Source organism: Colias eurytheme, chromosome 20 (genome assembly GCF_061535395.1).
Source record: "Colias eurytheme isolate Ceu_HAF_F1 chromosome 20, ilColEury1 Martin Lab GWU primary, whole genome shotgun sequence".
NCBI lineage: Eukaryota > Metazoa > Arthropoda > Insecta > Lepidoptera > Pieridae > Colias > Colias eurytheme.
The window spans coordinates 9,194,171-9,207,739 of record NC_142999.1 but is presented as its reverse complement, the minus strand read 5'-3'; the positions used below and the strand labels follow the sequence as shown (position 1 = coordinate 9,207,739).

At 31.7% G+C, this 13,569-nt stretch overlaps 1 protein-coding gene across 1 annotated transcript in view; it reads right to left on the bottom strand.

The window, feature by feature from the left end:
• smash (smallish) overlaps nucleotides 1-11,464 on the bottom strand; it is a 90,936-nt gene extending 79,472 nt beyond the window's left edge. The window contains exons 1-2 of the mRNA XM_090113655.1: nucleotides 11,316-11,464; nucleotides 9,263-9,416 (exon numbers count right to left, since the gene is read on the bottom strand). Coding sequence (XP_089969781.1) covers nucleotides 9,263-9,364 — 102 coding nt within the window. The 5' untranslated portion in view covers nucleotides 9,365-9,416; nucleotides 11,316-11,464. The remainder of the gene's footprint in view (nucleotides 1-9,262; nucleotides 9,417-11,315) is intronic.
• Nucleotides 11,465-13,569: the final 2,105 nt, after the last annotated feature.

Below are 13,569 nucleotides of genomic sequence, written 5' to 3'. Positions count from 1 at the left end.
AACAATCGGCAAGATACTTGATAGATAGGTACTGTTCTTGAAAAAATAATATTTTTCCTTATAAAAGTGTATAAAAATTAAAAACATTTAAAATGGTTTGGCCTCTTAACAATCCTGTTGCATAATGCATTCTACATAGAGTATTTTGAGTAATCAAGTACTTCCTCTTCTAAATAGAATACAAAAACTTACAAAACGCGGCGTGTATAACATAACAATGTAACAAGTACGGATGTAACTGTCGAAAATTGATGTCCGAAATCGTTACCAAATTTCTTGTTAACTAGTTTTGTAATGCCTTTGTTCGCTATTTATTATACCTGACCGCACTTTGTGAAAGATGATTTAAATAATTTGGAAAATCCAAAAGTGCACGCCTCATAATTTTTTTTTAATAAATATTTATTAATTATTATTTTTGTTTATTTAATAACAATTAAACCACATCGAATCAGACCCTGAAAAATGAAAGGGTTCTATTCCTGAGCATACTCAAGCGTAAGAGAAAAAAAAAGACTCGATTAGTAAAGTATTTCGGTCGCTATCGTGTTAACAAGAAAAAGGATCCGCACATACAGACACACGGACGTCCAAGACAGAACTTTTTTAAACTGTTTTTTAATTAGTTTAAATAACAAAAATGACATCAAAAATATCATGAACGTTAAAAATAGTGTTTTTTCTTAATATGTGTGTGTATGTATTATCTTACAAGTGCAATGTATGATACATAAAGACATTTTAAGTTTGAAAAATCAGATGTTTTGCGCGAAGTGACAGTAGTACCCACCTCAACGCTTCGCTTATGAGGCGTGCAATATATCTAGTTTACGCCCCGGTTCTGTTCGGATTGGATTTTATAGTTGTGGTGTAATTATATGTACATGTGAAGATAGTTATAAAATAATTAACAAGTAATTATTTATACGTGTTCCCTGTACATCACATGGTGGCAGCGGTGGGTTCCCTGTACATTACAATAGAATATTAATTTTATCTGCTTTACCTGTATGTTTGTATGTAACCGACACCTTTAGACTCGACTTTGACCCACTTTAATCGGACAGATTTAATTAAAACTTTGTATGCTTATCAAGGATCGGTGACAATACAATAATTTCATGAGTTTAAAAATGTTTTTTTTAACTACATTAATTATAATTAATTCAAATTTCAGTCAAAATTAGTCGTTGTTAAGTTAGTAGTGTAACTACACGACTTTCAACATATTCCTAGATATTTGATAGACTCGATTATGTCATTAATATTACATGACATTCAAAGCGTCCTTCACACCAAAAACTTAATAAAAACGGTTGGATTAAAGTTAAATGAGCTTTGTTTGTGTTTGTTAATCTACTGTGTTTTACCGAAAATTAAAATTATTTTTCGTCAATATTTTTTAATTTGGTTGATTAAGGCGTGTACACGCGGTTTAATATCAAAACAATAAAAAAAAACACGAGGTACATATCCAAAAAAATCTATAAGAGATCAGTCTTAGCTTAATACATTTGACCGACAAATATAATTTAAATTATTCAAACTAAACCGTAAAATTGATCAGGAAACGTGATTGTCGCACTTGACCTCAATGGAACTGGTTGTCGCGCTCCAATTATCCTAATATCACCCTTATTAGAATAACAATAGGCGATAATCTCGTGTGTCATATTATTACAAATTGAACTTTACTTGTGTTACCGTAAGATCCATTTCAAAACAGTGCTGTGTTGAAAGTGAGATGCAAATGAAATGCTTAGTTGAACAGTTGGTCAAAGAGGTTAATTTATTAATTAGAACTTTACTAGCGTTAAGATAAAAAAGCAAGTATAGGTAGAATATAGCATACGTCACTCTGAATATTTTAGCTTTGTGGTATTATGTGGATATTTCTCGAAAAAATCCTTCTACCTTCATTCTGAGCATCTAACTTAATGCGGTTCTTAGGAAGTACGGGATCGATTTGTAAAAAAATTTCAGAGCTAGATATCCTATTTATTGAAGAAGGCTATAAGGATCATATATCAGCACGCTAATAGAAGTGGAGAAATTCAGGTAAAACCGCGGGATGCAGCTAGTATAGTATAATGTGGTTCCGCATAGATCGGGGACCTTGATTAGGGTCATGTGTGATTGATCGGAGTGTTTGAGCCAATTGCTTATCAGATGTCTTTACTGGGTTGTCTCGTGACGTATTGTAGACTAGTTTATGGACGCGACTTTCCTTATGTAAAATCTTGTGCCATGTTTACATAGTAAGCAGAGGGAGATAATAATACCTATGCATAAAAAATAGTATAGATATTTACAAGCAGATGAAGATAATTTAACATTAGCATACAAAATTAAAAGAATCTATGGAATAAGAGCTATTTATATGCTATGTATATTATAGCTATAGATTTTCTGTATGTTGATGGTGCACTTGGAAATGGATAAATACAAAAAACTATCGGGATAAATCATTATACTTCATTTTATGAATTATATTTATAAAATATTTATTTGTATGGTTTATGCAAAATTAGTGAGAACAGCAAGTTATAAAAGAAAAGAAGTAGAAGTATAAGTATAGGTATTATTATACAAGGATACATTACATGAATTATTGCAGTTCCTTCATGTTTTTATTATAATTGCAGTGAAAGGTGAATACTTGTCAGCCTTGATGAGGCTGTATGTACTCTATAGGGACACCAACCGAAGTGACATTCGTTATCCTTGGTTACCTTTATTTATATGAAAGTAGGTAATTATTTATTACTAGCTTTCCGCCCGCGGCTTCGCCCGCGTTTTCAAAGAAAAACCCGTTCCCGTAGGATTTCCGGGATAAAACCTTTCCTATGTCCTTTCTCGGGTATCAAAATATCTCTATACCAAATTTCATGCAAATTGGTTCAGTAGTTAAGGCGTGATTGAGTAACAGACAGACAGACAGAGTTACTTTCGCATTTATAATATTAATACTAATATTATAAATGCGAAAGTAACTCTGTCTGTCTGTCTGTTGAAATACGATATCATCCGTTTAATCATCCGTTTTTTACTATTTTTGTTATTGTTTGCGAAACAAAAAACTTTTAAACAGAAAAACAAAGCGAAAAGGAAGGTATATTACTTTCCCTTCCTTCTTATCAACTACAAGATTGGTAAATCTACATTTAAACAACCAGACATTATGAATTTAAGTTTTAAATGTAGGTAAGTAATTAATTTATTATTTAAGCATTTAAAAAGATATCTAAACTAATAATATAAGTATTACGCTCTATTCTTACCAATGGGAAGTAGGTACCTATGGTATATTTAAATAAATAAATAATTAAAAATAAAAATACGTGTTTTAAAACTTTTAAAATTAATTAAGAATTACTTCAACACACTCTTACGCTACTGCTATTAGAAGTAAATCTTTAAAACCAAGGTGTAACGAATTTGATCGGTTAATTGCAACAATTTGTAAGTATGTCCGTCTGTCACCAGTGATCAACTGGAACACAACGAATTGCGCAGTGGTGTGCGCTTCCGCAAATTTCTCTCCCACGACACTTAGACGTATTTTCTATTTATTTATTATGGATTATTATATTTGTACGAATATTTGTTTGGATATATCTGCAAAATTCGATGTAAATTTTTATATTTTTGTATATTGTATCAATAGATGTCAAGTAGTGTACCATAGCTAATTGATGCAAATAGTTATTCGAAAAAGTATACAAAACTACTGGAATACTATGTATTGAAAGTTGAAACACACTCAATGCGTAAATATTCGGCGTCCAAAACGTGTTCTTATTAATAATTTTGAATGAGTCACATTTAAGGTGAATCTAATGTCACGTAAAAATTCTAATCAAACATACAGTTTTACCATCGTTTGTATATAAATATTTTTTTAAAGTTACTATGAGCTCCAGAGAATAACATCTTATTTTATTAAAAACTCAAGCTCGCAATCATAAATTTCAACTTCAATTTCATAAATTTCATTTCATTTTATTTTTACTACCTATTGGTGTACCTTTTAATTGGCGTAGCTTAGTATTTAAAGAAAGAAAGAAAGAAAAAACATTTATTTCAAGGACATCAATAAAGAACATCAATACAATACAGAAAAAAATAAACAAAACTTAACTAAACAACAAAAAAAAAAAAAATACACAAAATTTACACACAAGAGAAAAAGTAAAAGAATTAAAAATAAAGAAAAACAATTGTAAAACAGTGTCCTTGAAAAAGGGAAGCCAACTCAGCGTAATCTATGCTGCAATATTATGCATACACAGAGCTGGTTTCATCTCAAAAATTGTATCACTAGCTGTAAGGTACCTTATCATAAATAAATAAATAATAAATAAATAAATATAATTAATGTCATTTTAATTCGATACTCTACTGCTTAATATTACAATATCTTAACATTTACAATTTACATACTTACATTTCCTAAATTGAACAAAAAGTTGATATTTTAAAGTATTTTAATGGACTTCCTCGTTCAGATCAATAAAATATTTAACACATGACAATTCGACGCTTTTAATTCTTCCGACGTATAGTCTTAATATTTTTTTAATAAATGTACATACATCGGCAAGTTAAAAGGAAAAGTAGTTAAATATATGGTAATGACGATAAAAACTTATTATCTATACATATAATAAATCTGTAGAAGGGTCAATTCTGTACATTGAAAATATTGAAAAAATAAATAGCAGGGGGTGTTACTGGATCGATACCAAACCCAAATATGTGATTAAAAAAATTTTTGTCTGTCTGTCTGTCTGTATGTATGTGAAGACATCACGTGAAAACTAACGGTTCGATTTCGATGAAACTTGGTATAATTATACCTTATTATCCTGGGCGTAAAATAGGATACTTTTTATCCTGGAAAAATACGTAGAAAAAAAATATCTTAATTTTTCAGTTTTATCCATAGACGTTGTTCTGTAGAACCGCGAACACACGATGGGTATTATTATAGGCCTAGCCGTATTTGGGTCCAATAGATATTTATAAGATGTTATTGTCAGAGTTACTCAAAATGGAGAAATAAACCATCCACGCGAAGAGCGACATCCGCGTGGACGTAGTCGCGGGCGGAAGCTAGTAAGAAAATATGGCCTTGTAATGGAGTAAGTTAATACGAACGAATATATTTATAAACTCGCATTTATGTAGGTATAACACAATCCATAATTTACTTTTGAACGTTGTGAGGTACCGACTGGAAATCGAAACCTATCGATATTTTTTTAATAATCTAATATCTAATATATATTCTAATATATATTATAAAGGCGAAAGTTTGTAAGGATGTATGGATGTATGGATGTATGGATGTATGGATGTTTGATACTCTTTCACGTAAAAACTACTGAACCGATTACAATTAAATTTAGCACACATATAGAGGGTAACTTGGATTAACACATAGGATAGTTTTTATCCCGGAAATCCCACGGGAACGGGAAATATGCGGGTTTTCCTTTGCAAACGCGGGCGAAGCCGCGGGCGGAAATCTAGTTATTCATAAAACTGTTTTGAACAGGATCAAATAGAGTTAAATGTAACCGAATAAAGTCATATAGACTATTTATTATTTGACTCGCATAATAAATAAGAAACAGGATCTAGATACCTCATTATAAAAAATAGCATATTTAAAAAACATTCTTTAAGTTTACAAAATATATTTAAACCAAGCAACTCAAACTTTAAAGAAAACGTAAAAAACATGCGACCCTTAACATTTTGTAAATCAATGTTCACAAGGTCGTCTGCAAATGTCATTACAGACAGGTGAACGCCTGTATTATTATATACCTTTGTGCAAGTTATCTGTTGCAAGTTGTAATGTCTTGTGTTTTGAATAATATGAGCTGTCTTGTATATTATTTCTTATTTGTGTGGTTTTTGGTCAAAAAATGACTATGACAAACAGGTTATTTAAATACCTCTCTGGAAAATAAGTTTTAAAATGATATTGATTTTCGTTACTAATGCTATAGGAATTTATTTCATACGAGTAGATATTCGATTATTATAAATTGACGGTTTTATTTAGATCTTTTGTCAGAATTTCATACGCTTTGCATGTCAACAATCTAAAAAGTCGGATGCTAGTAAATTTAAGCTTATGTTAACATAACTACCAAGAATCTCCATAGAAACTAACTTGTTCATTATAAAGTGAATGAACCATCTTGCTCTTATAAAAAAACCGGCATGATATATATTTGGGGTTGAAATCGGATGTCCGTCTTGTGGTCACAGCCGATAGGGTTGGAAGACATATAAGTGATAAAAATTGTTTGCCGGTAGATACACGTTATAAAATAATATTGTTTTAACCAATATGTATTGGGAATGACGTAGTTTTAAGTGAATAGAAATAGTTGAAATAGTAACGAGTACTGATAAGGTTTTTATCATTAATTAATTGATATTTGGCTGTTAATTCATCAATGTTTAGAAAATAATCAATCTTTTTAACAACAGATTAGCTAAGTTTTCAAACGTGGGCAAAATCTGGGTGTTTTGCTAGTATAACAAAGGAAAAGTTAATTATCTACGCCTCGTTGCTACGTAAATACTTTCAAAAGGCGAGGACATGTACAAAGCAGAGGCGTCCACTATAATTATTGTACCCACAGGCCACAAGATGTACACACACACAAAACAACATCTTAAAATTACAAGTCTATCTATTTATATACTAAATAATGATATTATTTCTAGTAACTTATTGAATTGAGTGTGAAGATATTTTCACAGTTCAGTTTTAGGTCAGAAGGGTGCTCATTTAGTTAAATACTCAAAAATATATAATAATAAATTAATTCTATGAACAGGCTGATCAAAACAAGTCTAATCGTACCTCATTCAACAAGGTTTGAAAATAAGCTATGTAAAGTACACACACATACATATCTAATATACACATTACACACATATACACGTATGAATAATAAGTAATAACACACACACATGCATATTTAAATATACATATTAATAATAACCCACGTTATCTATAGTATTGCAAAAATAAAGCAAATATATCGCAAACGGATACATGCCCTTGGCATGCGACAATTTTGTAGAGAAAGGCATAAAAACCGGGCGTACACAGCCTTCGAAATGTCGCCTTATCTCCTACACCTATTGCAATGTTCTTTTTTAAATAATATCGATGCAAATAAAATAAATTGCTTTAAATATGCATGCTAAATAAACGAGAATACATTCTTAATACAATATGAATCAGGTTGGTTAATGTTAACACATATTTTTTTTTTAATATATGTGTTCGCATGCAAGGAAAGCAATGAAAGTAATAGAAAATGTTCTAAATTTCGCTATAGAAGTCATAGAAGGGTCTTATTTCAAGAATAGAAAAGGCGAAAAAACCTAGATCATGTTCCCTAGAGATACTACGAAAGAACTTCTAAAGAACACATAAAATTTCTATCAATTCACTAGCTGTGTCCCACGGTTTACCCGCATTGCTCCGCTCCTAATTCCTATTGGTATACTAAGCATGATCAGAGCTATAGCCTTCCTAATTAATGGTTATCTTATACTGAAATAATTTTTCTTATGATCAAAGAAATTTAAACCGAAAACATACGTAGGTAGGTATAGCAGATTTTATTTATTTATCGAGTGAAACTCAGTAAATATAAATGTTAACTAAATAACAGACAGATGTAACTAAATCGTAAAATCAGTGAGTTCACAAGTAAAACGCTCGTAAAATCGTGAGAAACCGCAGGATATGCTAATATTTATGGATGCGAGACATCCTCTGTTTGAGCTGTGTATAAATTAGAAACAATGTATGGTCATGTGAGATTTCACTTCTTATAATAAGTATATTAATATTAAAACGGAAAATAATATAAAAGCTTTCAAAAATATGAGTAATTTTGATGGCAACAAATAATGTATGTATGTAGATCTAAATTATTGTCAGAAAGATTTATAACAACACTAGCTTACCGCCCGCGGCTTCGCCCGCTTTGTTTAAAACCCAATAAATTATATACTAAAACTATCTATTAAAAAAAACCGCATCCAAATCCGTTGCGTAGTTTTAAAGATTTAAGCATACAAAGGGACAGAGAAAGCGACTTTGTTTTATACTTATGTAGTGATGATAAAGTATTTTATCTCCGAGCTTCACGGTAGCCAAATTTAAGACAAAATTATTATTGTATAAAATAAAATACAATTGACATAATACCGTTTATAATAGCATTGAAACTTATTGAAATATGAAATAATATTACAAAATAAAAACTTACAGTCAATAATCGCATTGAAAAGAAATATTTTGTACAATAACATCAAACACAGCTCATTACGAACGGACAGAGAAACCTGCTTTTTACTTTATATTTTTAACAAAACGTCAACCGTTACTAATCACTTGCAAATTAAAATTCAATCCCAATGTAGGTATTTGCGAAATAGTTGAGTTTTTACACCGTCTTTCTAAATTCGTTACACATTGAGTAGTAATTGCAAGCTGCAAAAAGGGGATTGTGAAAAACTTTTACGAGAAATATTTAGTATGTGGGCCAGGTGGAATTTGGTTATGATAAAATTGTGTTTTTTCATAATTGGAGTTAGTTTTAATAAATTTCTTTCCTTATCGGGCTATTTTGTGGATATGCGTGGTGAGAGACCTAAGATTGATTTAATTATTTAGCTATACCTATCGAACGTTTTTAACAATCATACCTATACTATAATGTATAGATATAAGTACCTCTTAATATCAACAATGCTATAAATTAAATAATAAATCATTAAATCATCTGATAATAATCCTCCTCTGTCAATCTTAATTTTGACCTTGTCAACCTTGATCTTTTTCCGATCACGTCGGTCTTTCAATTCATCAGACTATTGAGTTATAGAATAGGAAATGCCCTTGCATTAATTACAAAGTACGAAGCGTACAGCATAGATAGTTTTTTTTAACTTTGTTTTTAGTCCAGTCAATTTAGTCATAAAAATAACGAAATTCCGACAATCGGAAATTCGTAAAGATTAAAATAAAGTGGTAAGTAAACCTATTAAAATAAAGAGCTAAAAGTCGTCATCGATCCCATGTCTGCTTCGACATTTGACATTGACGTTGTTCGGGGTCACGGTGTTCATGATTTTTTTCTCGAAGTCCTACCATTTCCCAGATATTGCTTACAGCTTTTTAATAAGTCTAAATAGCGCTTCAAGTACTACTTACAGCTTTAGAATATCCACTGCCAGCGCTGCCATCGCTGGAGTTGCTCAGCCGCCGCTCGGTGGACGCCGGCGGCGACCACGCGCTGCCGCTGTCTGACGGCATAGCACTACACTACACTACACTACACACGCGTGATGTGTCCATTGTACGGTAACTGCAACAAAAGGGACGGGTTAGTGGAATTGTTCATACAAAAAAGAGCACGTGTCAGAAGTGAAACTTCTTTGGCAAGTTTCAAAGATACCAAAATCGTCGCCTTACTGCATGACGTGACGGTAATGATTAAATAGTTAATAAATCAATTTATTAAACTTCATATAGTAAAAGTCGAAAATAAGATAACTATGTTATTATTCATGAGCCTATTTTGAATAGCAAAACTACTTTAATGTGAATTAACCCTAAAACAACAGCCTTGTAATCATCATCAAAAAAATGTTCTTGTAGTTTTTTTTTAAACGTCAATGAAAGAAGAAAAAACACTTTACAAGTTTACAAATAAAATCAATTTATAACCAATACTAAATGAAATAATAAAAAATAGCACACGATGATCATAAATTGCTTCTGGTTGCAGAATTTATGTGCATATCATTGTTAGATTAAATAGATAGAGCTATCACTTCTCGATCGATCGCATGAAAAGATAAACATGATGTGTAGATACATGACGTCAATGTTTTGCTCAATTATCTACCTATATTATTATTATAAATTTATATTGGAGACTAAAACCATAGTATAAAGAGAACAAGTATGCCGTCTCCCGGCATTTAGGAGAGCAAGGTACCCCTAAACTCGCGAGGCGCAGGGTTGTCACTTGGCACATTGATAATTTAAATAATTGTATAATATAAACAAACACCGACCGCACACAGCAATGGCACGGCCCTCACGAGAAAGAACCGAGCGGCGTTGTGTGCGTGCGTCAAGTTTGCGTACAATGCGTACGTACACGAACGGGTGGGCAAGTGCTCCGCGTATATACGGTGCGATGTACCTTTGTTAGAAGATACCTTACTTGTTCTCTTTATACTATGTTAAAACATAAAGAGCAGATTAACATGAATCATCATTAGAACGTGTTTGTTTGTTATTTACTACGTAACGGAGTATCCGAAATACGTGACTTTTACACTAAGTACACAAATGCCTATGCGAACGATGCCGCAGGTAAAAGGTAGTTTCCTGTTATTAAAACAATACCTTTATTTGGCTATTAGAAATGATCTCATAGGTAGGTACCTGCTGCTGTAATGTAAGTACAATTAGCAAAGAAATTAACAACTGCTAATTATTTGCAATTATTATTAGTAAATGTCGGAAACTTTAGGAATCATTTCTTTTATAACTCGTTTAAAACAGTATTGATTTCCTTTGATCATAACAATTTTAAACGAAGCATAAACCAGGTCCTTCATCAGGTAACCGCGAACCACCATACGATTGCTCCGAAAATATTTATTTTTTACCTTCATCAAAATGTGGATTAAAATCACATCGAAAACCTAGGTAAACATCAAGCAGACTAATAATAAATTTTGGCTAATTGACCTAACCATAACATTGAATTGGTAGAGCCTTCCCAAGAATCCAGCTAAATTCGGCTAAGCTATTTACCTACTTTCATTATACATTATGTATAATAATGAGGTAATATTCTCCGTAAGTAGTAATTAAGCAAAACTTCCTATTGTTCACTGAAATTACTTTTTACACAACGTCTTACACAATTTTCGCATATATTATACCTACATAAATATTTCATAATCTAATTGTATTTTTGATTTTCAGATACTTAAAATTTTAAGGATTTTCCCGGAACTACCATGTGATATTCTATAAATATGTGAATAAAATAAAATTCCAAATACCACACCATAATAAGAAGCAATAAAATAGCACAAAACAATAGATCCTTCGAGATCACAACTTCACAACTCTTTATCAGATAACAAAAACACTTCAAAATCCGTACGTCACTCAAGTTGGAATTGCAACACACACTTCTCATTAACTACCAAATACAACAAACAATACGAATGCTAATTACCAGAATTTCACAGTTCAACAATGCTTGAGACTTGCTAAACGCCGAATATCATATAATAATCGCGCTAGCTACATACAAGCTACACGTCCGTACCGCGCGGCAGTCTGATCTCAACTGACGAGACGCGGCCAAAATATGTAATCGAGTTCATAACATTTCTCGAGTCTTGACTCGATACGATTTTATCGACATCGCTTATCGATACAATTATATTCGCGTTCTTGCATTAAACTTAATGAGGCAATTAATGATTTTCTATATTTACCTGCCTATGAAAGTAATTAATCCTTATACAACCGCAAATGTAATTCGGTATTTAGTAAATTTTAACTCATAAGGAAAGTGTTTATATCGATTATTATATAATAACGCAATTACATTGCTTTCTAATTTCCTGCCTTAAAACATATTTACGTAAATTAAAATAATACTTATATATTAAACGTGTAAAACCAAGTTTTACAAGTCGCTCTGTTCTCGTTTTGTGCGTCTGCTGATGATTTCGTACTTATTCCCTTACCTAACTAGTTTTAACAGCAGTTGAATTTTAGCATCACAGGATCCTTCAGATTTAACTTATCGAATTATTGGTCAATATCGCTAATTACATGAGACCTACCAACATTCAAGATTCAGAGGAAGATTCAGACGTCACTGACAATCTTATAAATTGACAACCCAGCACATATTGAACAGCCCTTTTATACAATACACAAGGAACAATATTACTTCCTGTTGTTAAAATGCAACTTCAATATTGACTTCATTTCCAATTCGCAATTCTTTCAATCGCAAACATTGGAACCGATTCGTGGCCAATGTAAACCTTACGTCATTTCCTTAGATATTTATATCCTCAGTCAATGCTGGAACTACAGAAGTCTAGTAATGTAGTTTACGCCTTGTTACAATCTATTAATGGTATCTGCTTGGACAATACTAGGGCGTTGGTACTTTGTGTATTTGAGACCTTTTCTCTGGGGACACTGAATGAAATCGTAATTTGAAGATAAGGTTGCGTTGTCTGAATTTTGTCATTTCTGAACAGTAGAAAAGAAAAATAACGAAACTTTTATGGTTCTTCTGATTGTTGTGGATATAAGAAGAATATATTTTACTAGAAGATGACCTGGCTTTAAATACTTCGCCACTATTTACTATTACAGAAATTTGTCAAACGTGGTGAATATCCGTAGGTATAAACATCATTTTCCATCCACTGCTCAATGTAGAAATTTGTGCAAGGTAGATAGGTATAAGTACTTGAAATAGTTTCTAGCCATTAGAAGAATCCACCGATCTTCCAGACATTTCATGCTAACACAGGCCAAATAACAATTCGGAAGTAATCTATGCAAATAACAATATTCCAACCCTAAAAGGAGAACTTTCTCTTGACAGCATACCAGGAATAGATAAGTTCAAAATGTAACCTAGTGTCATTGAATGTAGAGTTGGAATAGGCATTGTTAAAGGAGAAATTCGACTTCCTGATATGAGACCTAGTAATTGTATCGCCCCATATAGTCGACAAGAATAATGGCTTCTTGAAATTGCCTGATTGACATTTCGCGGGAACTATCTGCGATTTATAAATCATCTGTTTGATAGCTTACAGATAAATAATTTGATGAGGATATTGTTAGTGTGTTTATATAGTGTGTATTTTTGTATTGATATCATTCTTATCATTTCATGTCTTGTTGTCTATGTTGAGATTAACTTTGAAATGTGAAACATGTATGTAGAATGTCAAATAGGCATCATTTTGAGGTGCAATATTATTGTACATGATAGGATTTCACAAATTATTGCTCCAAAAAGATGCAACCAGAAAATTTATTCGTTTATCATTTGTTTTACATGAAGACTTCCTATAACTGAGACGATGATTTACTTTTTCATAATTGAACTGAAAACAGTATGAAACAGTATGTATAAGTAAGTCGTAATTATTTTATATAAATTGATATTACTACTGTCCGAACATTGCATTTTTAGACAGGTCTCAAATATCATTTGAGTGGTAAAAAATTGGTTGAAATATTATTTTATGCAACAGATCACCATTAAAAAATCCTCTTGAAGTATATACTCCTTGACATACGTATGGTTACATAAAAAATCCGAGGATGGCTTATTTTCCAACAATGTGGCCTCAAGTACCTATTAGGGTTGACAACATGCCATAACTTTGTAAAATATTGTTTTATACTTCCTTTTTAGTACTCGAATGATAGCTTAATAAATATAG